The sequence below is a fragment of the Balaenoptera physalus genome, assembly GCF_965194825.1.
Source record: "Balaenoptera physalus genome assembly, chromosome: 1".
NCBI lineage: Eukaryota > Metazoa > Chordata > Mammalia > Artiodactyla > Balaenopteridae > Balaenoptera > Balaenoptera physalus.
Window position 1 is genome coordinate 163,296,215 of NC_138882.1, and position 26,551 is coordinate 163,322,765.

General features: G+C 51.7%; 1 protein-coding gene across 9 annotated transcripts in view; it reads left to right on the top strand.

The window, feature by feature from the left end:
* The first annotated feature begins 3,197 nt into the window (after positions 1–3,197).
* Positions 3,198–26,551, top strand: part of RIMS3 (regulating synaptic membrane exocytosis 3) — a 34,562-nt gene continuing 11,208 nt past the window's right edge. The window contains exons 1-6 of one of the 9 annotated variants that reach the window (XM_082447135.1): positions 3,198–3,516; positions 5,233–5,322; positions 5,799–5,945; positions 18,872–19,048; positions 24,129–24,293; positions 24,661–24,908. In XM_082447135.1, the coding sequence (XP_082303261.1) occupies positions 24,692–24,908 (217 nt within the window). In that variant the 5' untranslated portion in view covers positions 3,198–3,516; positions 5,233–5,322; positions 5,799–5,945; ... (1 more) ...; positions 24,129–24,293; positions 24,661–24,691. Of the gene's footprint in view, positions 3,517–5,232; positions 5,323–5,665; positions 5,946–18,871; positions 19,049–24,122; positions 24,294–24,660; positions 24,909–26,551 lie in introns of those variants that run through there. The other 8 variants (XM_082447130.1, XM_082447132.1, XM_082447131.1 and 5 more) reach the window with 8 other exon arrangements.

Sequence of the window (26,551 nt, forward strand, 5' to 3'; positions counted from 1 at the left end):
CCCTCCCTCAAACTCCACAGCTTCAAGGACATCTCTGGGATCCCTGCCCTCTGCCCCAACCCCTACCAGGAATAACATGTTCTCTGCTGTTTCCGGGATTCACTGAATCAGAAATATTTCTCTGCCTGTCTCTCCTAATGGCTGTTTTTCTCAATTCTGAATTGCCAGCACCTGGGATGAGGCCTGATCAAGGTTAACTTCAAAAAACTTTGTTTTATTGAATTCGCCAAGAACCTGGCTTTCTTGCATTAAAAGTGGGGCGAGGAGTCGGACCTTGAATCCCTACGCCACCACTTAGAGACTGGGCAAGTTACTTCTGTCAAATCCTGTTTCCTCATCTGTCAAATGATAATACAGTGGACGCACCTAGAAGAGTTGTTTTAAGGGTCAAAGGAAATATTCTATTTTATGTGTTTAGCACAATGCCTGGAACATTGTTAGCTTCCTCAAAAATTTAACTCTTATTTATATTAAGAAAAATATTCCCGCCTTCACTCTGGGAAGCTGCATGAACTGAACCGAGGATTGCAGTTCCCAGTATGGCCACAGGAGCGAAGTGGTGAGCAGCCTCGGCGCGGACTCTGGCTCCGTTTTGCTAAAGCACCTGCTGTGGACCCAGATGGCCCGGCTGGGATTTCCGGGGCTTCCCGGCCCCTGAACAGGTGGGCGCTGGCCAGGGTGTCGTGGGAGGAGCCTCTGCGATGTACTCGGCCTTGACTGTCACAGCCACGGCCGTCCGTTCCGCTCATGCCCTTCGCGGCTTGGGGGAGGGGCTGGCGGGCCAGAGGAAGCAAAAGTAGAGGGCAACTGGGATGTATCCCTTCCAGTTTGTCATTCAAGTCTTTCAAACTTGAGTATGATCACTTCTCTGTAGAAGTTTTTATAGTTTTGTAGTTTTTATAGTCAAATTTATGATTTCCCTTTGGCGTCCAGGTTTCATCATGCTTAGAAAGTCTTTTCCATCCCCCAGATTGTGAAAACATTCCTCAATGTTTTCTTCTTGTACATTATGGTGTTATAATTTAAATATGAGCTCCACCTGGAATTTATTCCCGTGTAGGGTAAGGACACAGCTTTCTCTTATTTTCCCAAATAACTTGCCTGATATTCCACCCATTTGTTGAAAGTCCTATATTTCCCCTCATTTACCTGAAGTGCTATCTTTATCCTACACGGAATTCCCTTGCATGGTTGTCCATTTCTGTACTCCATTTTGTTTCACTGATTCCTCTAGGTCTCCCTCAATACCATACTGCTTTAAATACATTGGCTTTAAAGTACGTTTTAATATCAGGTAAGGTGCAGGAATTACCTGGTGGTCCAGTGGTTAGGACTCAGCACTTTCACTTCCAGGCCTGGGTTCAAACCCTGTTTGGGGAAGTAAGATCCCACAAGCCATGAGATGCAGCCAAAAAAAAAAAAAAAAAAAAAAATATATATATATATATATATATATACACACACATATATATATATATATATATATGTGTGTGTGTGTAAAAGAATCAACCTCTACCCCTACCCCTAACCCCCTGACTAATCCTTCTGGTAGCTGTTATGGAGCTTTGGAACCCCTGAAATTATATGTGAAGTGTCGTCTGCACATTTCTCCAGAGGGAAAGTCCAAATTTTCATCAGATGTGCAAGCGGAACCTGATTCCCAAGGCAGCCACTGGTTTACATGTCTCTGTGATGGGGTGCATGGGAGGAGCACAGAGAAATCTTGATTCCTCCCTTCTCTTCCAAATCTTCACAGGCTCTGCTCTCCTCATCCTTCACCTCCACCATCATTCCAGCTACTTCCCTGCCCTCCATCTTGTCCCCCCTCCCCAAATCTAATCCTCCTTGCTGCTCCAGAGCAACCGTTCTACATCACAGGCCTTAGCTGTAGGCCTGATGTAGTTTAGATGTTAACAAAAGTTTAGTTAATAAGTGAATAAAATTGTGAGTCCCAGCTCCACCACTAGTCAGCTGTTGGGACCCAGCTTCAGGCTCACCACATTGTTGGGTCGCAGTTTACCCTTCTCACAGACCAGGTGAGGAGGGATGAGATAGGGTGAGGGGTATGTAGAAGGTATAGCTAGTTATCCTCAGGAGGGTCACTTTTATTAAATAATCTCAATTATTTTCCTTTTTCCCGACACCTTTCCACTCCCCATTCACATTTTAATCTATGCCCTCAGCAGGGAGACTACTTGTTTTGCCTGCCTTCAGCAAACAATTAGGAAGGCAAATAGTAATAATATTGTGCGCTCTGTAAATGAGTGAATTAAGAACACTGGAGCCCCAAAGTGGAATTGACCAGCTGAGCAAGGTTAAGCACAGAAAGATGGGGGCAGGCATAACTCTAGGAGAGACTTTATACGGCATCCTCCTCAAGTCCCAGTGCTCAGGGAGCCCACTTGGAAGCTCCATTTAGGCAGATGCTAGATCCTAGAGCAGGGCTTCTCAGCCTTGGCATTAGCGACATTTGGGGGTGTCCTGTGCATTGAGGGATGTCTAGCAGCACCGTTCATCTCTTCTCACTAGATGCCAGTAGCAACCCCCAGTTGTGAAAACCTAAGATGTCTCCAGACACTCTCCAATGTTGGGCCCGGGTGGGGGGCGGTGAATCACTCCAAGTTGAAAACCACTGTTCTAGGAGAAGAGGGGCGGTGAGGGGAGGGAGGTTAACATGGGTCTTAGGGCAAGACACTCTCTACTCCCATACCCTCTGTCTGAAACGGACACCGTAAAGTCTTTTTCTTCATAGCACGCACTTGGGCAAGTCTTTTCTCCTCTCTGGGCTTCAGGTTTTCCATCTGTAAACTGGATTTGATGTTTGTAGGTGATTTCCCCCTTCTCTCACCATCCTGGACATTCCTGGATCTGGTCCAGGGTGTGACAGGGGTACCGAGGTGCCAGTGAGGTCCTGGAGGGTCTCCCAGAGCGAAGGAAGATGAGAAAGAACAGATAGATGTAGAGGTGGAGGGGGGGCAAGCATGAGCAGGAGCGTTCTGGAGACCTGGAGAGGCTTCGGGCATCCTCTCCACCCCGCCCCTTCGAGGCCTTATTAGCGTAGGTCGCCCCCAACCCGGCAAACCCAGACTCTCCAGATTCCCTTAGGCCCCGCCCACCACCACAAGCCCTGCCCCACCTGCCCCGCCCCTTCCAATGGCCCCTCCCCCGATCGAGACCCCGCCCCCAGCAGGCCCCGCCTCCCTCTTTGCCTCCCGCCAGCCGGGGCTTGGGCTTTGCACCCGGCGGTGGCTGAGAACCGTGGCGGCTGCGGAGCAGGCAGCGCAGGCGGGCGGAGCAGAGCTGCCCGGCCCGGTTGCGGGCGATGCCCCCGTGAGCTTCTCCCGCCGCCCCTCCCCGCCCCGCGCCCCTGCCCCTCGGAGGCCGCAGCGCGCCTGGGACCGGGCCGCGCCTTCCGCCGGGTCCGCGGGGCGGGGTCCCGGAGCACCTGCCCCGCCTTGCGGAGTCGCCTCGGCCAGCGGAGACCCCTCCCTGTCTGGACCCCGGCCCCACCTCCGGGTAAGTCAGTAGGCCTTGGTCGCCTGGGAGTGGACGTGAGGAGGGGGTTGCGGAGGTCTGGGGGACCACGGGGCGGGGGAGGGGTCTCTGGTCGTGAGGCGCCACGTAGGGATCTTAAGTGTGCAAGGTCTGGGTGGGGGTTGCGGGGGCCCGGGGGCGGAGCACAGTGTGTGTGATGACTCTGGGGGGCTAAGGTATGAGAAGGGAACATGAGGTGTTTGGGGAAGCCCGGAAAATGGAGTAGAAGGCCCCAGAGTCTTGAGTTCTTTGCTGATGCTCAGAGCACCTGGGGCCCTGGTCTTCAACAGCATTGTCTCCCATGGCATTTTTGGAAAGTGCTTAAAATCTCTCCTGGAAAGGGAGCTGGAAGGCAGCCTCCCTTTCTCTCTCCTGCCTGTGCCCTGGTTGAGAAGCTGGCCACTCTTTCCTCCCAGTGAGACACCATTGTGGTGCCCAGAGGACCCCTACCCCCCACCCTATGAAAGAAAAGGGGTGATGCCCACTCCAGCCCTAGGGTGGGGAGAGGGGGCTTCTGGGAAGCTGGGAAAGGTAGTTGGTCAATCAACGGTGGGAAATCCAGGGTTCAGGGAGGTTTGGCAAGACCCTTGGTGGGCAACTTGGGCACCCTCTCATGCAAGGGGAGGGTGTTTTCACCTGCTGGCCCCCAGGCTGCCTGGACCCATGTCCACGTCACCTTTTCTGGATAACCCATCCCTGAGGAGTGGGTTTCTTCCCAGTACCCTGGGCCTGGAAACCCAGGGAAGGCCCATAGCTCTTGTGGTCCTGGATGGGGTGGGCAATGCCATACCAGGGCCAGAAAACAGGGGCGCTGGCTGCACTGCCACCTGGGGGCTGTTTGGATGTGGGCCTTCGTGAGTGGGGAGCCTGGGTGAATATAATATCTGTGTCTAGCCCCAGCCCCAGGGGTGTTGTCTGGATGTAGAGAAGAAGGCTGCTGCCTCTTTGGTCCTGTCTTCTGCCTGTGATGACTTCTTCTGTCTGGGCTCCTTGAGTTTGGGGCCTGAAGTGGTGAGGAGAGGGCCTTTTTGGGCTAGGCCTGGTCACCAAGGGGTTAACTAGCCAGCCCCACAGTTCCTGCCAGCCACCAATTAGTCTGTAATCAGGCAGCTGCCAACTGTCCCTGGGGGCATGTGGGCAGCCTAATGGGGCATTCTCTGGTGGAGGTGAGGGGGTGGGGGAAGGAGTCTGTGAAACCTGTGCTCAGTCCAAGCTTCGTGCCCTTCAGAGCTTGTTTAGGGCCCACAGACCCCTTCCCCGCCCTCTGTGCCAGCTGCTTGGCTTAGGGACCTGCAGCCATGGGGTCTGATACCTACCCAACCTTCTGCAGGTATGAAGCCCAGAGTCAGGCAAACTTGGCTTCAAACCCAGGCTCTGCCACTTTCTGGCTATGCACTATTGAGGAAATCACTTCCCCTTTCTGAGCCTCCTTCGTAGAACAGACCCACCTTCTAGGTCAGCTGAGAGGAGTAAATGAAATGGTGGATTTGAGCTGCCTAGCACAGAGGCTGGCACTCAGGAGAGCTCAGTAGGTAACTGCTGAACTCCTGAGCAACCCCTGTGCCAAGGACCTGACGGATGGGCAGGCAGGAGCCAGGGGCTGAGGATCCAGCAGGGACCAAGGTCCCATCCCTCGGGGCATACGGTCTCAGCGGGCCAGGCCTGAACTCTTCTCTCTCCCTCCCTCCTTGCTCACAGACACATCTGGTCTCTGGACATAATTGGATTTTACTCTGCTGAGCCCAGGGCTGAGCTGCTACTTTCTGGGCTCACCCTGTTCCTAACCAGGTGATAAGCTCTTTGGGGTCTGTCAGGGGTCTGGGTGATGTCTGCAGCTGCAACAGCAGCTGGCCCTTTAAGGAGGGAAGAAAACAATTATCCAGCCTGGGCATTGCATCAGCTGGAGCCTGGAGGGTCCCTGGGGAGGAGGGGGCAGGCTGGTGGTTGATTTCATTAGTGCCATGTGACAACTCTCACCCAGGTCTGCCCCACTCCCAGGCTGCAGCCTTCTCCCCAGGGTGGCAGCCCAGCCCCATTGCCTCCCCTACCCCACCCCGGGAGCATCACCTTGGAGGACTCTGTGCACGCCCATGACACGTAGAGGGGGCTGTAGGGAAGTGTCTGTCACACTGGCCTTCTGCTGACTTGGGGTTGCAGGGTATGCCTCCTGTACTGGCATTTTGCTGACCATGGGGGTGTCTCCGCCACTAGTGTTTGTCTGACCTGGGAACTGTTTCTCCCCCACTGGCATTTTGTTGACCCAGGGGAGGGATGACTTCTACGTTGGCTTCTCACTGACAGTGGAGCTGTTTCCTGCACTGGTGTTTTGCTGACCCAACAAAGGAGCTGTGCTGCCTGGGCTGTGTGTGAAGGGAGGCCACGGGTTAGAAATAATTGCTCTCTGGTTGGAGGTGAGCTGCCTGGGAACAGTGAGTCACAGCGGCAGAGAGGACTCCAGGTTCTTGGGCACCAGAGAGACCTGGGTTCAAGTCCCGCATCCTCCACCTCCAGACTCTGTTACACTTCAGGTCTCAGACACCTCTGGAAAAATAGGAGTAATTTACACCCATACTGCCCCACCCCCATCTGGAAGGTGCTTGGCAGATTAAATGTCGTAACTGGATGTACAGCACCCAGCCCAGGACTGGCAGGTGAAGGGTGCAGGCTGTGTGATGATTCTCTTCCCTTTGCAAGTTTGGGCTCCTTGCACCTTGAGTTCAAGATGCCTGGACAAGAAAAGGAGGGTTGAGGAGGAGTGGAGAGAAGGGGAGAAAGAGTACAAGGCCCTCCTGCCTCTGTTGGAGGACGATGTGCTCAGACACCTGATGCACTAAGCATTGTGTGTCTGGCAGCTCCTGCCTCCATGGAGCGGGCATTCTAGCTGGGAGACGGCCCAGAGCATGTGACATGTGTTGAAAGGAGAGATGCAGCGACGGTAGCGTGACAAGGAGTTGAGGAGGCAGAGAAGGAGGGAACCAGGTGTGCTAAGGCCTTGGTGATGGCGGCAACAGGCCTGGTATGGTGGCGAGGGCAGCAGTCGTGGAGAGAGGGAAGAGAGGGGGCAGGAGTCAGTACAGCCAGACCAGACCTCCTGGTCTATCTAGCAGGATACTTTAGACTTGGGAATTATCCTGAAGCCGATGGCAGCCTCTAAAGGATTTGAAGCAGAAGAAGCAGGGGCTGACTTCCAGAAAGCGTGGGCTGGGGTCTGTGGCCCTCAGGCAGATCCTTCTCAGCAGTGACCTTTTGCCCTCTCATGCCCCCTTCCCTGTGCCCAGGGAGCAGGTTGTTTATGTGACTCACCCCAGGAGGGAGGAGGCCAGGCCCAGTCCCTCCAGCTCCCTCTCTCTGGGTCTTGTTGATGAAGTTTATCTCTTGGGCCCAGGTTCTCCCGACCTATCTGGGGAGCCAGAGGGCAAGAGGCAGGGCTTTGGCACCAGCCAGGCCTATATTCACATCCCAGCTCTGCGGTTCTGAGGTGGGTAACCTCTGGCAAGGCACACCTGTCTCTGAACTTCAGTATCCTCAACTGTAAAAGGGGGTTGATGTTATCTGTCCATGGGAAGGATAAAATGAAATTCCAGATGGAAATCACAAAACCCTATTGCAATGTCAGTTGGCATTTTAACTCTCTTGCAGGGGGGTTGACACCAGCTTTGGGCCAGGCCCAGGCCTAGGGCTGACTGGGGGTGGAGGCAGGGCGAGATTCACCAGTCTGTGGTTGCACAGGGCAACCTGTGCTTAGAGGGACCCCACGCTTAGTTTAATGTTTGACTGTCACCATCTTGAAATTCTTAATAATTTTGAACAAGGGATACTGCTTTTTCATTTAGCCCTGGGCCCTGCGTATTATATGGCCCCACAAATTGGGTTGGAATAGGAAGAGGCAGGGAGCGACACAGACCTGCAAATTAGTCCCCAAATGGAGGAGGTGTAAGATGGAGGGCATGACTAACTGTCCCAAGGTGGGTGGGATGTTAATAATAGTAACATTTATTTAGTGCTTACTGTGTGCTAGGTTCTCTGCTAAGCACTTGACATATTCATCTTCAAACAGCCCTATGAGGTAGGTACGATTATTATTTCCTATTATTCATCTGTATTATTGTATAGATGAAGAAAGTGAGATTCAGGTTCTTGGCCAAAGTCACACAGCCATCAAGTGGCATCAAACCCAGGTTGTCAGATGGGAGAGCACATGCCTGGACGAGGCATGTCCAGTCCTGGACATAGCTGGACTTCGCTAGGATGAGGCACCTCCTAAGCTGGGTGGGTCTGAAGGATAACTTGGAGTTTGCCAAGGAGGAAAGAGGTGTGTGGGGAAGGGAGGGCTGTCTCATCCGGGAAGTGCCTGTGCTCAGGAGTGATACTCGGCCAGGGGAGGTGGAGCCAAAGCCAGACGCTTCCCAGGGCTGAGAGAGGAAGCCTTTGGATTTCATGGTTCTGATATTCCAAGCTCAGAGCTTCCGGTCACTCTGTGCCCAGGCCCTGCTGCAACCATGATTCCTCAGAGCTGCCCTGTATTGCCCACTCTTCCCCCACTCCCAGGTAATCTCATTTACTTGACTTTAATGCTCTCTTCTGGGCTCAAGACCTGCAAATCTAACTACTTCTTGGACCACATTTAGATGTCTCATGATCAGTCTCAGGTCCAAACTCAGGTCCCAGCTCTGCCTGCTGGCACCTGCTCTGCCTCGTGTCCCTAGCTCATCTCTGCCACCACCATCCACCCACTTGCTCAAGCTGGAAAGCTGGAAGTTCTCCTGGACACCTCCCTCTCCTTCACCCCCACATTCTACAGCCAGTCCTCAGCAAGTCCTGTTGGTTCTCCTGAATATCTCTCCCCAGTCCGTCATCTCTCTCCTTGCCCACTGCCCCACTCCAGACCAGCATCAGCTCTCACCTGGACCACTGTGACAGCCTCCTAACTGGTCTCCTTATGTTTCTGTTTTTGCCCGGCTTCATTTCAGGTTTCATACTGTAGTCAGAGTGATCTTCTAAAGATAAATGTTTGATTGTGTCATTTCCTTGCTTAAGACCCTTCCAAGATTTCTTGGAATAAAAGCCAGACTGACGTAGTCTGCAAGGCCCTGTGGGATCTGGTCCTTGCCTACCTTTTTGGATCGTCTGTACCAATTACCCTCTCCCTAAGCTGCAGGACTTTCATACATGTTGTTCCCTTATCCTGGAATGCCCTTCCCCTGCTTATCTGTCTCCTTCAGATAGATACCAGCTTGAACATCATTTCTGCAGAGAAGCCTAAACTGGAAACTAAACATCAGCCCCTTCCATAGGACCTTGTACTTCTTTACGACACTCATCACACTTGACTTGCTTTTCCTCATCTCTCTTTCTTGCTAGACTGTGGACTCTGTGGGGTCAGGAATCCAGTTTTGCCTGGGCCCAGCACAGAGTAGGTAAACAATGAATTGTTCTGTGAATGAAAGGAATAGATGAATCATTGCTGCAGCATCCTAACTAGCCTCCCTGCCTCCAGGCCTGCCTTTTCCAGTCCTTTCTCTGTATAGCCCCAGAGTTCTAAAACACAGAACTGACCCTGCTACTTAAAATACTTCAATAGCTCCCCATTGAGGGCAAGAAGGGCCTCAGCTTCTTAGCATGGGATTCAAAGCACGTTATGATCTGCACCCGAGAGCCCCTCCAGCCTCATCTCCCCTGCTTACCTACCCACCTCCCCACACTTTGAACTCCTGTTCCTCTAACACATCAGGCTGTTGTTCTGTGCCTCTGTGCCTCTGCCCTTGTGGTTCCCTCTGCCTATAATGCCTCCCCACCCCTGCTTTGTCTCCCTGGAGAACATCCTTCATTCTTCAAAACCAGCTCAGCTGCCACCTTTGCTGGGAAGCCTCTGAGGAACCCTCCCGGCCCTCCCTGGGCAGAGTTAGCGCCCCCCCCCCACCTCCGCCACATCCACACAGAGTCTACATCTTTTCCTCCTTGTGTCCCATGAAACTGAACTCTTCCGGTGCAGGCACAGAGATTGTTCATCTTTGTGCCTCCAGCTCCCAGCTTCTCCCCTGTCCTTAATTAGGTCTTTGCTTGTATACAGAAACCCACTCAAGCCAGCCTCAGTAATAAAGAAGGGTTTATTACGAGAACACAAGGGGTTTGGGGGAACTGAGGAGTAGGAAAATCATTAGCCTCTGGATGGTGAGACCTGTAGGCCAGGAGAAATTGAAGCAGCTGCTCTCTGTACCTTGTTGGCTGCCTTCACCTTTCTGTCTCCACACACTGGGTTTTCTCAGCTTCTCCAGATAATGGACCACCTATAGTTCCTGTATTTCATCCCTCAGTTCCAGCTACATTCAGAGATAGAACCCAGGGCTTGGCAGATCCAAGTCCAAACTCCCAGGAGAGGATCTGATTGGCTCTGAGGGGGTCAAGTACCCACCCTGGTCCAATCAACTGCAGCCTGCAGGGAAGGAAAACAAAGTCAGACATGCAGACATGGTTCTTGTTTGTTTGTAATCTGGGCAAGTATTATACTTCAAAAGACATCTGCTATAATTCTTACAGTGCCAGGTGGGCCTGGCCCCAGCCTTCCATCAGGACGGCAGCTGGTAAAAACAGACCTAGCATTGTGACTTCAAGAGGAGTCTTTTCCGGGGGCAGCAGTGCCCAGGGTAGGCTCCGAAGAGCCTGTCAAATGTCGTTCAGAGGCCTGAGCAGAGAGTTAGGGAGATGAGACCCTGATTTTCTCACCTCTCTTTGGAGTGGGGAGAGAGGGATGAGGAGGGCGTGAGCAGTCAGGACAGTTCTCTCTGTCAAAATCATATTCATCTCCTAAGACTCAGCTCATTTCCTTTTCTCAGGGAAGAACCATGCATGGTAGTTCCTGCTGTGAGGCTCCTATTAGATGGTAGGTGTAAGGACAATTTGTAAATAGGAGAGAACTGAGCAATTTCTAAGGATTGTTATTACGGGAATGGAATGTGGCAACAGGGTGCCAGCTTGCCACCGTGCCATCCAAGGTCCTACAGGAGGCAGGCAAGCCTAGAGCTTCCTTCCCAACGTGAGCTTGGTCCCTTCATTGAGACCTGAGATGACTTTCAGTGGCTTGTGCACATGCCACTGCATGGCATTGGCTCACATACTGAGAAAGTTGGTTCCCTTTCAACTCTATCAGGTCCAAGTTTGTCCCAGGAAGAAAGTGTCAGTGCCATGCTGGTGTGTCTTTAACAACTTTCCAACACTTGCTGTCCTTTTTTTTTTTTTAATTTTAAAATTTTATTTATTTATTTATTTACTCTATTTTGGCTGTGTTGGGTCTTTGTTGCTGCGCACAGGCTTTCTCTAGTTGCGGCGAGCGGGGGCTTCTCTTTGTTGCGGTGCGTGGCCTTCTCATTGCAGTGGCTTCTCTTGTTGTGGAGCACAGGCTCTAGGCGCGCGAGCTTAAGTAGTTGCAGCCCGAGGGCTCAGTAGTTGTGGTCACGGGCTCTAGAGCACAGGCTTAGTAGTTGTGGCCCACGGGCTTAGTTGCTCTGCGGCATGTGGGATCTTCCTGGACCAGGGATTGAACCTGTGTCCCCTGCATTGGCAGGCGGATTCTTAACCACTGCCCCACCAGAGAAGTCCCTGCCCTTCCTTTTAAACAGAGATCTTGGGGAATTCCCTGGTGGTCCAGTGGTTAGGACTTGGCGTTTTCAATGCCGGGGCCTGGGTTTGATCCCTGGTCGGGGAGCTAAGATCACGCAAGCCGTGCGGTGTAGCCAAAAAGAAAAACACCCAAAAAACCACAGAGATCGTGACTGGCAGCTCTGTGTAGCTAAACTTTAATAATATAGCTTTGTTTTCACTGTACTTATTTTACTGTCATTTTCTATTTATTAAAATTGGTATTGGCTTTCCATTTATAGTAGTAACACAAAATTTCTATTTAAAATAAATGCATTTAACTTAAAAGTGCCAATTTTAAGAAAATAATTAATGAGCCTTACAAGCGTATGGAGATTTGGCATAAACCACTGAGGGACACACAATGTTATGTGGATAATGCAAAACTGGGAAGTTGTACAGGGATGTCAGGGATGTGGACCTAGATAATCTTTAAGATCCCCTCCACCTACCTGGAGAATTTGGGGGTCTCTTATGCTGTGCCAGCCTACTCCCTTCTCCTCACCTTGTGCCGTGGCTTGGGTTGCTTTCAGAGAATCGTGCTGTGATTGTCCTGTAGATAGGAGAACGTGGGCTGCTGTCCTCCAGCTTGCTTGAGAGGGGGGCTTTTGGAGTTGGGGTGTCTGGATGGGGGTAGGATGCCTCTTGCCTCTGAGGCAGGACCTGGGCACTCCTGGGCGGGGGGTGCAGACTCCACAATCCTCCAGGTCCCCATGCACAACATGGGCCTTAGGGCCTCCCAGAGGGCAGGAGTCCCAGGGAGTGAGGAGGCTATGGGGGCCATGGGTTAGGGTGAGGGTGTCCCCAGGGCTTGGGGCCCAGGGGCGGCAAAGCCAGGAGGCTTTGGGGTCTGAAAGGTCCTGTTCTCCTTGCTCTCCCCTTTCCCACCTCTTTGTGCCGCTCACTGCCTGCCCCTGGAGATGGGGCAGCAACCCCAGGGGGCCTCAGAGGACACAGAGGATTTATCCACAGGGCGCAAGACCAGGGCCAGGTGGGCAGGAGGAAAGTCCTGCCTGCCCCTCCCCACTCCCATGTCCACAGCGGGAGGGCAGGCCTTGGCTCCAGGAGGGGTGGTGGCCCTGGGCGGTGTGGGGTGTGTGCTTGTGTATCCATGGCGAACGTCTGAGGGTCTCTGTGGAGGCATATTGTGTGTGCGTGTGCATGTGTGTAAGAGAGAGAGTTTGTATGTACGTGTGCGTGTCCGTGGTGAAAGGACCTCTGAGTGATATGTCTGAGGGTCTTTGTGGGGAGGCTCTGTGCGTTGTGTGAGTTTGGGCATGTGTGGCAGGGTGTCTTGTGTGTGATGTGCATGTGGGTCTGTGGTGAATGTATCTCTGTGTAATGTGTGTCTGTGAGGCATCTGGTGTGTGTATGTGTGTGTGTTGTGCGTCTTGGTGGCTTGCACGTTGGGTGTGGTGTGTGCCTGTTGTTTTGTTTGTGTCGTCGTCTTTGTAGAGCGCGTGTCTGGCTCTGTGGTGTGTCCGAGTGGCTGTGTGCAAGTGTGTGGCGTGCACCTGGGGCTTTGTGCTCCAGAGAGGGTGCGGGGGGCCAGGGGCGTGCCTGGGAAGGCCGAGTGCGTTGAGGGCAGTGTCTGCCTGGGCTGGGGCCGAGGGTATGCTGGCTTCCCGGGGAGCGTCCCCAGGGCGGGCGGCGGGCGAGGGCGGCGCCTTCCGGCTCAGAGCGGGGCTGGTAACCCGAGCCCCTTCCCCCATGAAATATTGATCCGGCCTAGCGGCGGCCCTGGCCAAATAAGGCCAGACCCGCAAGGAACAGGGAGAGCGGGGCCGGCCGCTGTCCGTGGTGCTGCCGCTTCCCCCTCGGCGGGGGCGTCGGCGCTCAGGCTGGGGCGGGGCTGGGAGGGGGCGATATTTCCCCATCCACCAACACCCTCAGCGGGGCCCCTCCCTCTGAGGATGAGCTAGCCCGTCCCTCTCACCTATCTGTCAGTTCTACCACCCTTTCTAGGAAGGGGGAACAGGGACCAAGTGAGTATTTGCGGGGGGGAGGGATCCAGTATCCCTCAGGGCTCGGGTTTGCCTGGGACAGTCCTAACTTACACTTGTGGTTCTGGTGTGATTGTTAGTAGTGTCTCTGTTCACTCTTTGAAAGAGTCCTAATTGGATGATAAATTATGTGCTCCCCAGCAATGAGGCTTTGCCCCAAAGACCTCTTCCCCTGCTTCTCTGCTCTGTCCCGGGGGTTCTGTAGTCAATGGGTGTGCAAGTGCGGTGTGTGTGTTTGTGAGTGGGGATACTGTCTTTCCTGTGCTTGGGCTGAGCTGGAATAAGGGCTTGGGAGCCCCAGGCCCCTTGGGATCCTGCTGCAACCCAGACCCTCCGCAGGGCATCCAGCTCCCTTCTCTACCAGTCCAAATTCTGCTTTCCATTCAAGCTGTGCTCTTGTTCAGGCCTGGGCTTCCTTTGCCCTCCTGCATCCTGGGCTGGGCAGACCTCTCCTTGGTCTCGATGTCAGGGTGTGTAGGGCCTCCAGGTTGGCCATCTGTGTACTCACGACATCTTCTCTGAGTTCTCCTACTTTGACTTGCTGATTCTCCCTCTTTCAGTGGATTCCATTTTCCTCCTACCCCTAACTGTAGGTATTACCTCTCACCCTTTCCTCACTCTGTACCCTCCTCCAGGCATTCTCCTTCCTTTCCACACCTCACTTTTCCCTCTGGGGAACACACCTAAATCCTGCCCACTCACACTGCTCTCCTGAACTCCAAGGAATCTGCTTACCAGTCCAACACCTCCATATGGGAGTTGCAAAATTATCTCAGGCTCATCATATCTAAAATAGGGACTCATGTTTCCCTCAAGCCAACTTTTCCCTCTAGGACCTCACGCTGTGGGGATGGCATCTGTCAGCCCTCACCTTTGCTGTAAATCATGTTGGATTCTGGTTTCTGCCCTTCCCCCAGCCTTGTCCCATCGCTAACTCCAGGCAGTCCCCCAAGCCCTCCCACAACTCTTGCACCCCTTTCCTCTTTCCACCAGCACTGTCTGAAGCAGTGCAGCGCTTCTTACCTGCCTCCTGACTGCTCTTCCTGCTGTCGGGCTTTCTTCTGATTCTGCACTGTGTTGGACTGATCTCTGTAAAATGTTACATCTCAACCATGTCAGATTTCACTTCCTTCAGGATTAAATCCAAACTTCTTAACCCTACATTCAGAGCCCTTCATTGGCTGTTCCCAGCCTACGTTCCCAGCCCTCTCTTCCACAGCTGCACATACCTCCTGCTCCAACTGCACTGCTCTGTTTAGCAGCCTCTGAACATACCATTCTTTCTCTGGACCTTCCCAGCTAGTTTCCACCTCTTTCCTGCCACCTGTACCTCTCTAAATCCCACCCACCTTTCGAGTTGCTCTGCAGAGAGTTTCTCTGTGATGCCTGCTCTGGTCTCCCCATCCTGAAGTGTCCACTCTTTCTGCAGAACAGGCAGGGTGTTTTATCTTTACCTCTCAGTGCTTTGGGTGGTCCTCAGACCAGCAGCGTGGGTATCACCTGGGAGCTTGTTTGAAATGCAGACACTCAGGCTCCACCTTCCTGTGACCCATGGAATGAGAAACTGCATTTCAGTAAGATCCCCAGGTGATTTGTGTGCACATTTAAGTTTGAGAGGCACTGGACATTGCATCCACTGAGGGCGGCATCTTGCTTCTGTTCGGGAGTGGCTTCAGCCCCAGGGTGTTTTCTAGTGGCATTCTCAAGTGCCAAGTCTAGCAGCCCCTGTCAGGCAACAGCTGCCACATCTGGCCACAAGCTATGAGAAGGGATGGGTGATGGAGATGGTCAGGAAGCATGTGCACTCTTTCTGGATGCTTCCACCTGGAATCTATGCCCCACAAGGCTCTGGAGCTCAAGCTCTGTAAATCCACTAGAGTGACAGGAGGAGGAATCAGTTAATCAATAAAAAGACAGTTATCAAGCAGAGAGCAGAACTTTTCCCTCTTCACAACTACACATTGGTGGAAATGTCTGTTATTTTAATGTATGTTTTGAAAAGAAAAATATGTATTTTCATTTTTTCTTTATGAGATCATTAATACAGTTTCTAAAGTAGTAACTTTAGAAAACACAATATGTCACATAAGGAAAATAAAAATGACTCACAATTCTGCTATCCAGCTATAAATACCATTTTTTATTTTAAAGTTTATTTTAGATCACCATTCATTCATTCAACAAATATTTACAGAGCCCTACTATGTGCCAAGCATAGGGGATTCAGGATGAAGAAGATGGCATGCTTTCTGTTTCTAAGCAGCGTACAGCCAGCGGGGCGGGGTGTGGGAAACGGGCACTGAACGAGTTAGGGCCAGCAGTGTATTCGTTTCCTAGGACAGCTGTAACAAAGTACCACAAACCGGATGGCCTAAAACAACATAAATTTATTGTCTCACAGTTCTGGAGGCTAGAAGTCTAAAATCAAGGTGTTAGTAGGGTTGGTTCCTTCCGAGGGAGGCTGCTCCATGGCTCTCTCCTGGCTTCTGGTGACAGCTGGCAATCCTTGGTGTTCCTTGGCTTGTTGCTGTATCACTCCAGTCTCTGCCTCCATCATCACATGGGTTCTCTCTGTGGTCTCTCTCTGTCTTCACACAGCCATCTTCTTATAAGGACACCAGTCATATTGGATTAGGGACCTGCCCTCCTTAGGTATGACCTCAGTTTTACTAATCACATCTGCAGCAACCCTATTTCCAAACAAGGTCACATCCTGAGGTACCAAGGGTTAGGACTTCAACATGTCTTTGTTTTGCAGGGGGAGCGCACAATTCATCGCACAACAGGCAAGGATGGTATAGGGTCTGGGGGAGCATGACAGGGGGACTAACCTTGTCTGCAAAGACTCTCCTAGGACATGACATCCAGCCTGGGACTGAGCGCTGGAGAAGGCATTAGCCCCCAAAGGTGGTGCGACACATACCAGGTCCGCAGGACACGAGGGTGGGGACGGACTGGAGAAGAGCATTCCAGGCTAGCAGGAGACAGAGTGGCACTTTTGAGGAATGAAAAAAATGCAAGTGTGGCTGGAATACGGAGGAGGGGCAGGAGTGCGAGATGCGCTGGGTCACTTCACTTGTGGGCCTTGTGAGGGGTTTTTACTTTCTCCTGGAGGAAGCAGGGAGCTACGGGAGGCTGTCCCACAGGAGGGATTCATTCTGCCTTGTGAGCCATCTCCTCACAAGACTGAGCTGTCTGAAGGCCGAGTTGTTCCTCTGTGAACCCAGTTCTGAGGGAAGATGTGCGGCCATGGCCTCCGGAGCCCCCTGGCTGAGAGAAGACACACGGCAGCCCTGTCTGAGGAAGGAAGGCCTGGCCATGCCCCCAGCAGCCCTCAGTCCAAGTGGGCAGGACGAACCGTGCCCTCAGGAGCCTTGCTCCAAACAGGAGACGGGGCTCACCCAGCTCTGGGTCTGCCTCACCCTTCGGTGTCCCAAGTCCTTGGAGTCTGGAGGACACTGGTTGGGCCCAGCCACCCAAGCCCCTGCCCTGCTGTGAGGACTGTGTCTGAGAACTTGTCCAGGGCAAGTGCATGACCCGTATGGGCCCCTGAGGCTGGGGGAGGCCTGAGCACCCGGCTCTCCTCAGGAGATGTCTGGCTCTTGCCTTTGTATCAGGACCCAGTCTGTCTGCTCAGCCCATCCCTACCACACACTCAGAGGGCCGCCCCTTTACTGTGTGTGATGGGAGAGGGCCCCCTGCCCAAAGCTGCCTGTCCCTTCTTGCCTGGGCTGAGTGGGCCAGGCTGGGTGGAGGAGAAGTGGGTCAGCTCAGTAGCCATGGCGACCGCAGCTGCTCCCAGCCAGCCTTCTCATCTCCTTGCCACAGACCTCATGATGACATCCTTTGTTCGGCCTGTGGGGATGGGGGCCAGAGGGGTGAGATTGGGGGCCAGAGTGTGTATGTGTGTGTGTGTGTGTGTGTGTGTGTGTGCAAGCTCACACGAGCGCCTGCTCAGAGCTGGTGTGCATGCCTGGCCAAGGGAACCCACAGATCCAAGTAAGACACTTCCTGCTTCCCTGCCCACTGAAGGGATGGGGCTCTTCCTGCCTCTGAGCTGGGCAGGGGCCGGGGGTCAGGGGGAGGGTGTGTGTGTGTGTGTGTGTGTCTGCCTGCCTGTGGCTGTCAGTGTGGCTACTCCTGTGTGCTTTTGTGTGGATGAGTATCTTAGGGGGGGGTGTGCATGTCTGTGTACGCATGTGATTGTGTCTTCAAGTGTGTATCGTTTGTGTGGGTCTGCATGGTGTGTAATCACACATCTGAAATTCTGTGCCCTGTGCCTCTCCCGGTTATGCGTAGTGTGTGTGCGAGCCTGGTTTGGAGGAGATAAAAGTCACATAACCAGGAGAGGAGCTGGCAGAGTGCTCCCTACTCAGGCTGGGTGTGCTCCCTGGGTCCAGCTTACCCTCCCCCACCACACACCAGCTCTGTCACCCACCTGTCTCTTCCTGAGGGGGAAAGAGAAGGCTAGAAACAAGGGATACCCCCACCTTCTGTAGATGCAGGTAAAAAAAAAAATCAGTATTACCTCATGAGCTGGTTCTCATTAGTTGGTGAGGCAGCACTGTGTTAAGAGGGATTCTGAGGTTAAGTCTGGCCTCTGACATGGGCACAGATTGGCATGAGCAATGTGGTGGGCAGCCCTAGTGCTAGATAAGGGTTGGGGCAGGGGTCTCCAATGCCAGACCCAGCGTCCGCTGAGGGAGCAGGAGCTGAGATGTTGGCAGGGAAAAGCACAGCCTCACATGTCAGCTCCCACCTCAACTGAGAGGTGCAGGGACCCAGATCCCACACTTATCCTGCACCCAGGGCTGGAGTGGGAGGTGATCCTGTTGGTCTCCGAGCCTTCCCATGAAGTGGTTGCACCTGGTTGCAATCCAGACTAATAAGCACCAACACCTGTGAAGTCCTTTACCATTTACAAAGGCACATTATGAATAGTAATAATATAATTGCCCAGCTGAGCATTTAGCATGTACCAATCCTTATTTTTGTAATATTTCATCTAAGAATCCTAAGGCAGGCATTATTATCCCCACTTGAGAGATGAGGAGCTCTAGGCTCAGGGGGTTTGTTAAGGAAATTGCCCTGGGTTATATGGCTTGTAAGTGACAGATCTAGGTTTTGAACTAAGTCTGTCTGCTTCCAAAGCCTGTGCTTTTAATTACTGTGCTATCCTCCTCATTAACCCATCTGATCCCCGGTCCAGCCCGGAGAGTCAGGCTGGGTCCAGATGGCCAGTAGACTCATTTTATAGAAGAGGAGATGAGGGTTCAGAGAAGCTGAATGACCTGCTCAGGATCACACACTGCGGGTGGAGCTGGGAGTCGGCCCCCTGATACACCCCCAGTACACACACTCCTGACCGATGGTCGTGTCACAGAGTGTCTGGGGCGGGACACAGACCCCACCGGTCAGGGTGAGGACAGAGGAAGAATAGGGTCTGAGCTCCTTAGCAGTTGGACCTGGATGAGTCCCTTGGCATTAGCACCAGCAATTTAACATTAAAGTGCCTAAAGGCAGATTAGGGGACCCAGGAGTTTGGACAAGGAGGAAACAGCATCAGAGAGTTTGAATGATTTGCTGACGGTCACACAACTATCTCCAAAGTCCGTCTCTTTACTCCACAAGCTACTAGAATCCCTGGAGGACACATGTCCTCTCTAGCCCTTCCTCTAAGCTCCCCTTTTTCCTTCCAGACTCTTATCACATCACCTCCTCCTGGAAGCTACCCTGATTGTCTTCACCTCCTTTCTTGAAAACTGGTGTCTCAGAAGTTAACAGAAGGCTTGTGTAAATGCCCTAGGTGTGTGCTGTTGGGAGGGGCACAGCCCCCTGTGATGGGAACACCACATTCAGATTCATCAGTTTGGTGAGTTTGGGTTGTCTTCGAGGTGAGAGGTGGGGAGGAAGCACCTGACAGGTGATGTAGGACCTGGGAGTTAGGAGTCTTGGTTTGGAGCTCTGGTTTTGTCAACAGCTTTCTGTGTGACCCTGGGTGTGTCTCTTTCCCATTCTTTTTTTTTTTTTTTTTTTTTAAGATGTTAAAATTATAATGTCATATCATCACAATAATCTTTTTTTTCCATTATTAGCTTTCTGTTTGTTTTTTTTTTCACACACACACACTGTATTTTATTTTTACAAGAGATAAATAAACTGACACCAAGCCTTGTAAATGGATGACCACAACAAAAGCAACAATGATTGCAATTACCAAACACGAAACACACTCATACTATGTCATAATATTGACATTCAGTCCAGTAATCCTCCACTGTAACAGCTCCTTTACTTTGCAGTGAAAATTGATTTGTATATTTTTTGCCTCTGAGTCCTTGTGGGATTTTTTTTTTTATTCAAACAGAAAGTCACAAAAATTATAATCATCCTCATCAGTTCACTCAGTCCCATGTAATTAATTTTTTTTTCATCTTGATCTTCTATTAGCACTTTTATGAATTCATCAGTTTTCCATTACTCTTTCCCATTCTGAGCCTTGATTTCCTCCTCTGCAAAATGAAAGGCTCAGGTTGGAATAGGGAGGCAAGTCAGTTTGACCTTATGAGCTGGTTCTCATCAGTTGGTGATGCAGCACTGTGTTAAGAGGGATTCTGAGGTTAAATCTGGCCCTGATGAGAAAGAGAGAAGGATTAGTGATGTCTGCTATGTGCAGAGGATAGGGAGGGGTGGTAAGAGCCTTAGGAATTTGCCATCCCTTCCAGCCTAACAGTCTGTCACTCTGTGACAGATTCCTTGGTCTTTTCTGTTGAAGGCGTGGGTAGCTAGTTTCATCTTGGGCTTTTGGATTGCCTTACTGATGCTCAAAAAAGGTTTATTAACTTGGTTAGACACATGGTCAAAAGGACCAAGGGGCCCAGGGTGGCCAGGCAGAGCCCGGAGTCCTGCCATCGTCAGGAATCAGGAGAGGGTTTTGTGAGCCTTTCGGGTACTGAGACCCCAGGGTAGAGGTCAAACGTTGAAGGCCAGAAAGAAAACACTAGGCTCCTTCCTTGGGGAACTCGGAAGGTATCTGCTGGCATGGAGCTTGGCAGGAGTTGGGGGGGCAGTAGGAAGGGATCCCTGGAGGGGATGTCCAAGCTGTGGCCATAGATGCTGCTATAGCAATAGATGGGAGTCAGCAGGGAGAACTTCAGAGTAAGGTTTCTGTGACCCAGCAAGATCATGGGAGGGTTTCCTTCCATCAGAAGCCATGACCTGGATTGGGAAAGGGACAGTCCTGCTCAGAGGCAGGGAATTGTTGAAGTGACTTTTGTAGAAATTCATTCAGCAATCTTTTAGAACCACCAGTATGTGAAGTGCTGTGTTCTGTGTCCTGCCGGCCCCTCATCACTCTGCCACCATATCCACCTGCTGCCCCTTTCCCATCCCTGAGGTCTGATGGCTGGGGGCACTGCTGTGAGTACGACTGCCTTCCTCACAGGGGCCAGGTGGTCAGCTCTGACTGGCTCTCTGTCTTGCCCGTCTTGAGCCAGACTGGCTGCCAGAGAATCAGCTAGAGCCCGAATGCTGAGCCTGCTGCTGCCATGTGTGTCAAAAGGACTCTAGAGAGCACGTCATCTGACCCCTTCAGTTTACACACAGATGAGGAACCCAGGCCCAGAGAAGGTCACACAAAGAATCTAATCTATACAGTATACATTCTAATCCCACCTCCTGATTCTGAACTCTCCCAGGCTGCCCTACCCTGGACTTGGGACCGGGGGGCAGCCCCTAAGATCCTGGGTCCAGTGCTTTGGGTCAGGCTCGGCTCCTCCTGTCCCCTTGGGGGTAGCCCCTGCCTGCTGGGCCCTCCTAAACATTCGTCAGCTCTCCAGGCCCCCTGGGTGGTCCCCGGGTGGTTAAAGATGAGAATGTGGCTGCGGATGGTGCAGAGTCCTGGATGTCAAACCATCTGCTTGTCGGTTCCATTCATTATTCATGAGGAAACATGAGCCCCTGGGTTGGCAGGGTCAAGAATTTTGTCCCTTACCCTCTTTCCTTCTCTTCCCCTGGGAGCAGTGTTCTTGAGCTTCCTGTCGGCAGCACCAGGGAAGCAGTTGCTTCTCCAGCTGTGGTCTGAGTGGCATCTCTGCTGCCCCTCAGATGCTCACGCCAGCCGTGGGAACCTGGGCCAGAGTGGGTTTTCTCATCACAGATACTTTGCTTACAGTTTTCTCAAAGAACCTGGAGACCCGGGGCAAAGCCTGAGCAGGAGGCCTGGGCCCCCTCTTTGGGTGAGCTCTGGGGTGAAGGAGTAAGGGCTGCTGAGCGTGTCTGTCTCTTCGTGGAAACAGGAGACCCGGAAACAGGAGTCCAGGCCTGGCCACTTCTTAGCTGGGTTGGATGGGCAAGGCCTTAACTTCTCTGAGACTGGGTTTTCTCATCTGTGACATGGAGATAACTACACATGTAACAGAAATACTTTAAGGAGTAAATTAGGCTTTTGCTCTAGCTGGTTCAAAGTATCAGATAAGCCCTCTCCCACCGTCCACCAAAAGACCATGCAGATACCAAAAAAACACACAAACTGGCACTAGAATTGGAAACTGAAGAGGTCATCATAGGCCCAAGTCCAGGGGGACTTTCCATTAGCTGCAAGGTTGATGGGGGATGGATGGAGAAACACAATCCGAGACTCTGCATACATCACAGGGCCAGCGAGAACAGTCTAAACAGCCACAAAGAAGTCAAAACATGGCTCTAACTCATCCCTACTGTCATCCCTCATTCACCAGGCCGGCGGGAGGCGTGCTGATCAGGAGCCCAGGTGGCCATTCTCGGCTGTCTGGGGACTGTCTTCCTCGTCAGCTGGAGTGGTGCCTTCCCTTCCCACCCCCATCTCCCCTCTCCTTTCTATGTCCTTTTGAAAAGTCGGATTCCTCAGGGTGATGGGGCCCTGAGCCCTGGGATGGGAGCTGCCCTGGGGAAAGCTCTGGGGGCTGCAGCAGAGCTGGGAAGGGCTGGGGGCGGAGCCTGCCTGCAGCTGTCTCTCCTGTACTCTGTCCGAGCCTAGGACTTTCAGCCAAGTTGTAGAGGGCGACAGCTGGAGATCCCACCTCTGCACTAAACAGAGCCACGGGCACCTGCTGCCCTGCTCCCCGGAGTGACTTCCAGCGCCCTCTGTCCTCTTCCCTAGCACTCGTTGGAACCGCCATTAAATATTTAATTGCATAACTAGTTATTCACTGTCTGTCTCTCCTGGACTGGAGGCTCTGGGAGGGCAGGACGAAGTCGGCCTGGCTCACTACTGTATCACTGACACTCAGCAGAGGCCTTGGAATTTTAGGGGTTTAAATTTTTTTTAACATTTTTTTCTCAATTTTATACTCAGAGAAAAAATATTTTTCTTTTTTTTTTTTTTTGGCTGTACCATGCAGCTTGCAGGATCTTAGTTCCCCAACCAGGGATCAAACCCGTGCCCCCTGCAGTGGAAGCGCGGAGTCCTAACCACTGGACCGCCAGTAAATTCCCCCCAAAATATCTTTCTAAAGTATATTATTAAATAAAATGATGACCTTTAGCATAAATATAATACTTAAAACTTGGGATCACTTGTGATGATCATTTTGTAATGTATTGAACTATCAAATCACTATCTTGTGTACCTGGATCTAACATAGTGTTGTAGGTCAATTATACTTCAGTTTTTAAAAAGGAATAGATAAAAATTTTTAAATGGCCTTGATTATTTTAGGACATCAACTTGCCAGTTTCTACAAGAAGGCCAGTTAGAATATTGATTGGGATTGTGCTGAATCTAAAGATTAATTTAGGAATAACTGACATTTTTTTTTTGGAATCGTTTTTTTAATTGAAGTATACTTGATGTACAGTATTATATAGGTGTACAGTATAGTAATTCACAATTTTTAAAGGTAATACTCCATTTATTGTTACTATAAAATATTGGCTATATTCCCTTTAGGTATTTGTTGAATGCAGCATTAGAGAGAAAATTTGTCTACTTTGGAAAGGAATTTGGCAATATATTCCAAGAATCAGAAAAATGTTTATGCTCTCAGTATTAGGTAAGATGCTTTTGGATGTAACAGAGAACCCTGAGTCAAACTGGCTTAGGCAATGGAAAACACATTGTCTCACATAGCACGAAGGCCAGAGAAGGCAGGCTCCAGGTTGGCCTGAGGTCCTTTCTGTCTCTGTGCCGTGCCACCCTCAGCAGCACTGGCTTCATCCTGGGGTGGGCTCTGTCTCGGGAGAGAGGTAGTAAGGGAGGAAGGGAAAAGACAGACAGACAGACGGAGAAGCACCCACCTCTCTTGTAAGCCTGGAATCCAAATCTTCCCCTTAAGTCAGATTGGGCCAACTTAGTCATATGCCCACCCTTGGATCAGTAAGAGTTACCAAGGTGAATGCCACTCACTGATTGTTTTAAACAAATCAGGATCTGCCTCTAAAACAAGGGATGAGGTGGACAAAACCAGAGCTCTGTCAGGAAGCAGGAAGTGAAAAGCTACCAGTGGCGTTCACACTCACTAGCCCAGTCACCTCATTTCCAGGAGTTGATCCTAGGGAAATAAGCAGATAAAAATCAGTGTACAAAGATCTTTATTGCAGTGTTGTTTAAAAGACAGGAGAGAAAGGGAGAGAGAGAGAGAGAGAGAGAGAGAGAGGAGAAAGTTGGACTTGATCTAAGCAGTAACCGTATTGAAACATTTAAGTCAATTATAGTGCCTCCATACAATGGAACATACTGGTGGCATTTAAACATTTCTACAAAGTGTTAACAACACTGGAAAGTCTTGTGATATAACATTAAATGAGAAATAGCAGGATATAAAATTGTATTGGCAGTATGAGTTCAGTTATTTTTTGAAATGTGTGAAAAAGAGACTGGGAGGAAATTGGCTAAGATGCCTGCAGTGGCCGCCTCCCAGTAAGGGTGATTTTCCCTGCTTCTTTACACTTTTCTGTCCCACCCGCTTCAAGCAGGAGGACCCCTTCCACAGTCTGCCCAGGCTGGAGCCAGTTTTGTTCTGCCTGTTCTCATTTTTTGGCTGTGAAAACAACAGTCACGCTTACTGAATACTTACTCCGTGCCTGATACCGTTCCAGGCACTTTCACCTGCGCTAATTTAATCCTTACAACAGTCCTACGAGGTAAGTGCTTTCATTTCTCATTTTGCTGAGGTGTTCACTGAAACCCCCGAGATGTTTGGTCATGAGGTCACACAGCTAGTGGGTAGAGGCCTCTGGAATTCAAGAGTGGGTCACATAACTGCACGGCCTCCGCCTTCACCGCCAAACCAGGTCACTTGTCGGGGCAGCCACACGCTAATGAGAATAGTCCCGTTCATTGAGCCAGATTCTGGGCACACCCTTTACATTGACTTGTTCATTTCATCCCCACAACCTCAGAGAGGCTGAGCGCCTTGCCCGAGGTCACACAGCTAGGAAGGGGTGGGGCGGCGGTAGAGGGGCCCAGGGTCTGACGTGGGACCCCTTTGTCTCTCCCGCTGCCCCACAGGGTTGCCTGAGGCCCTGCCGCCCCGTGGATCATGTTTAACGGGGAGCCAGGTCCGGCCTCAGCTGCGGCCTCCAGGAACGTGGTGCGGAGCTCCAGCATCAGCGGCGAAATCTGCGGATCCCAGCAGGCTGGGGACGGGACCGGGACCACCACCGCCAAGAAGCGGCGCAGCAGCCTCGGGGCCAAGATGGTGGCCGTCGTGGGCCTGACCCAGTGGAGCAGGAGCACCCTCCAGCTCCCCCAGGCTGGTGAGGGGTGTGGGGCACCCCGTGCTGGGGCGGGGCGCCTCACAGTGACGGGGCTCCCAGGGCCGGTTCTCGTGGGTGGGCACTCCCACCCCCCACGCATCCTTATGTCGCACTTACCATGTACCAGGTGCTGCTCTGGGTCTAGTCCGTGTCCTACTCACTGACTCCTTCTGTAACTCTACGTGGAGGGTACTGGAGCACAGAGAAGGGAAGTAAGACGCCCCAAACTATACAGCTAGTAGGTGGTGGAGTCTGGGTTCAAACCCCAGCATTGGGCTCCCGAGTTCACGCTCCTAACCTTGGTGCTCTGCTGCCTCTGCACAGACTTACACACTTGCCAGCAGTTATTCATTAAGCAGCCATCATATTCCTGGCACTGTGCTGAGTGACACCACAGCTTCACAGAAACATCTACGAGATTCAGTCTCACCTGTAATCTTCGAGTTTCCTAAGTACAAGTAGCTGCACGCATATGTTACAAAGCCACGAGAGAGACACACACATACAAAGACACATGCCTTGCATAACCACATAAATAGCATGCTCAATTGCTCAGGAAACCTACCCTTACGCACATGCACACTCAGTGGCCTGTGGTCATAGAAACACATCACGTGTGTATGCATATACCTCACAAAGCCACATTCACACACTACCTTCACAGCTACCTCCTGATAAATACAGCATGCTTTCTCAGACAGGTGGTTATAGAATCCTACTTATGCTCAGCCTGGCGGGTGACCCACCTTGTCACACACAGTCACACCTGGAGCTCACGTCATCCCCCCACCAAGACCTCCTCACTTTGTGGCATCAGCCCAGACACCAGCTGGTTTTGTTTTAAAATCTCTTCCTGCTTATTTTGCTCAGAGTAACAACTTCTCTAAGAAACCTTCAAATAGGTCGCTGGATGCGGGTGGTGAGGGGGTGGGGCACTGGAGGATCCGGGGAGAATGCCCATCAAGACTCCCAGGTGGGGCTGGGGCTGGGGGACTTTTCCAGGCCTTAAAATAGATTTTTACAAAGCCCTCCACAGGAGCATGTGGGATGGTCTTTTCCAGCAATCAAGCTGCGATATGGTTTCTGGCTCAGAGAAATGCTAGATGGGGAGGGGGCTTGAGATTATGAGTGCCCCAGGATGAGCATGGCCCCTGTGAATATGCTTGACACTAGGGAGACAGGAAGATGGGGATCTAGGAATCCAGGAGTTCGGCTGGGACAGGACCAAGGGGGTGGCATTAAGGTTGGGGGACTAAGATTAGGAGGGCCCCCAGGAGTCTGGCTTCAGGAAACCAAGCCCTGCTGATCTCTGGCTGAATCGGCTGATTCAGCTTCAGACCCAAAGGTCTCTTCATGCCCAAATGATTTGGAGGGACAGTCTTCCAAGGCCAGGACAGGTGCCCGAGTCACTGTGAGACATATCAGTGATCTGCCTGGGACTGTCCACCTACCTAGGCTCCACAGTCAGCAGGCAGGGATTGGAGCAGACACCAGGATGACCTCCAGCCTTGAGGGGAAATGAACGATGATGGGGCTTCCAGATCACTTGTCTCTGCGGTATACAAGGGCATGGCTGAATGCCTGGGGAGCCAGGGGAATTGCCCACTGCCCTTCTAACCAAAGGTCTCTCTGAATCATCCAGT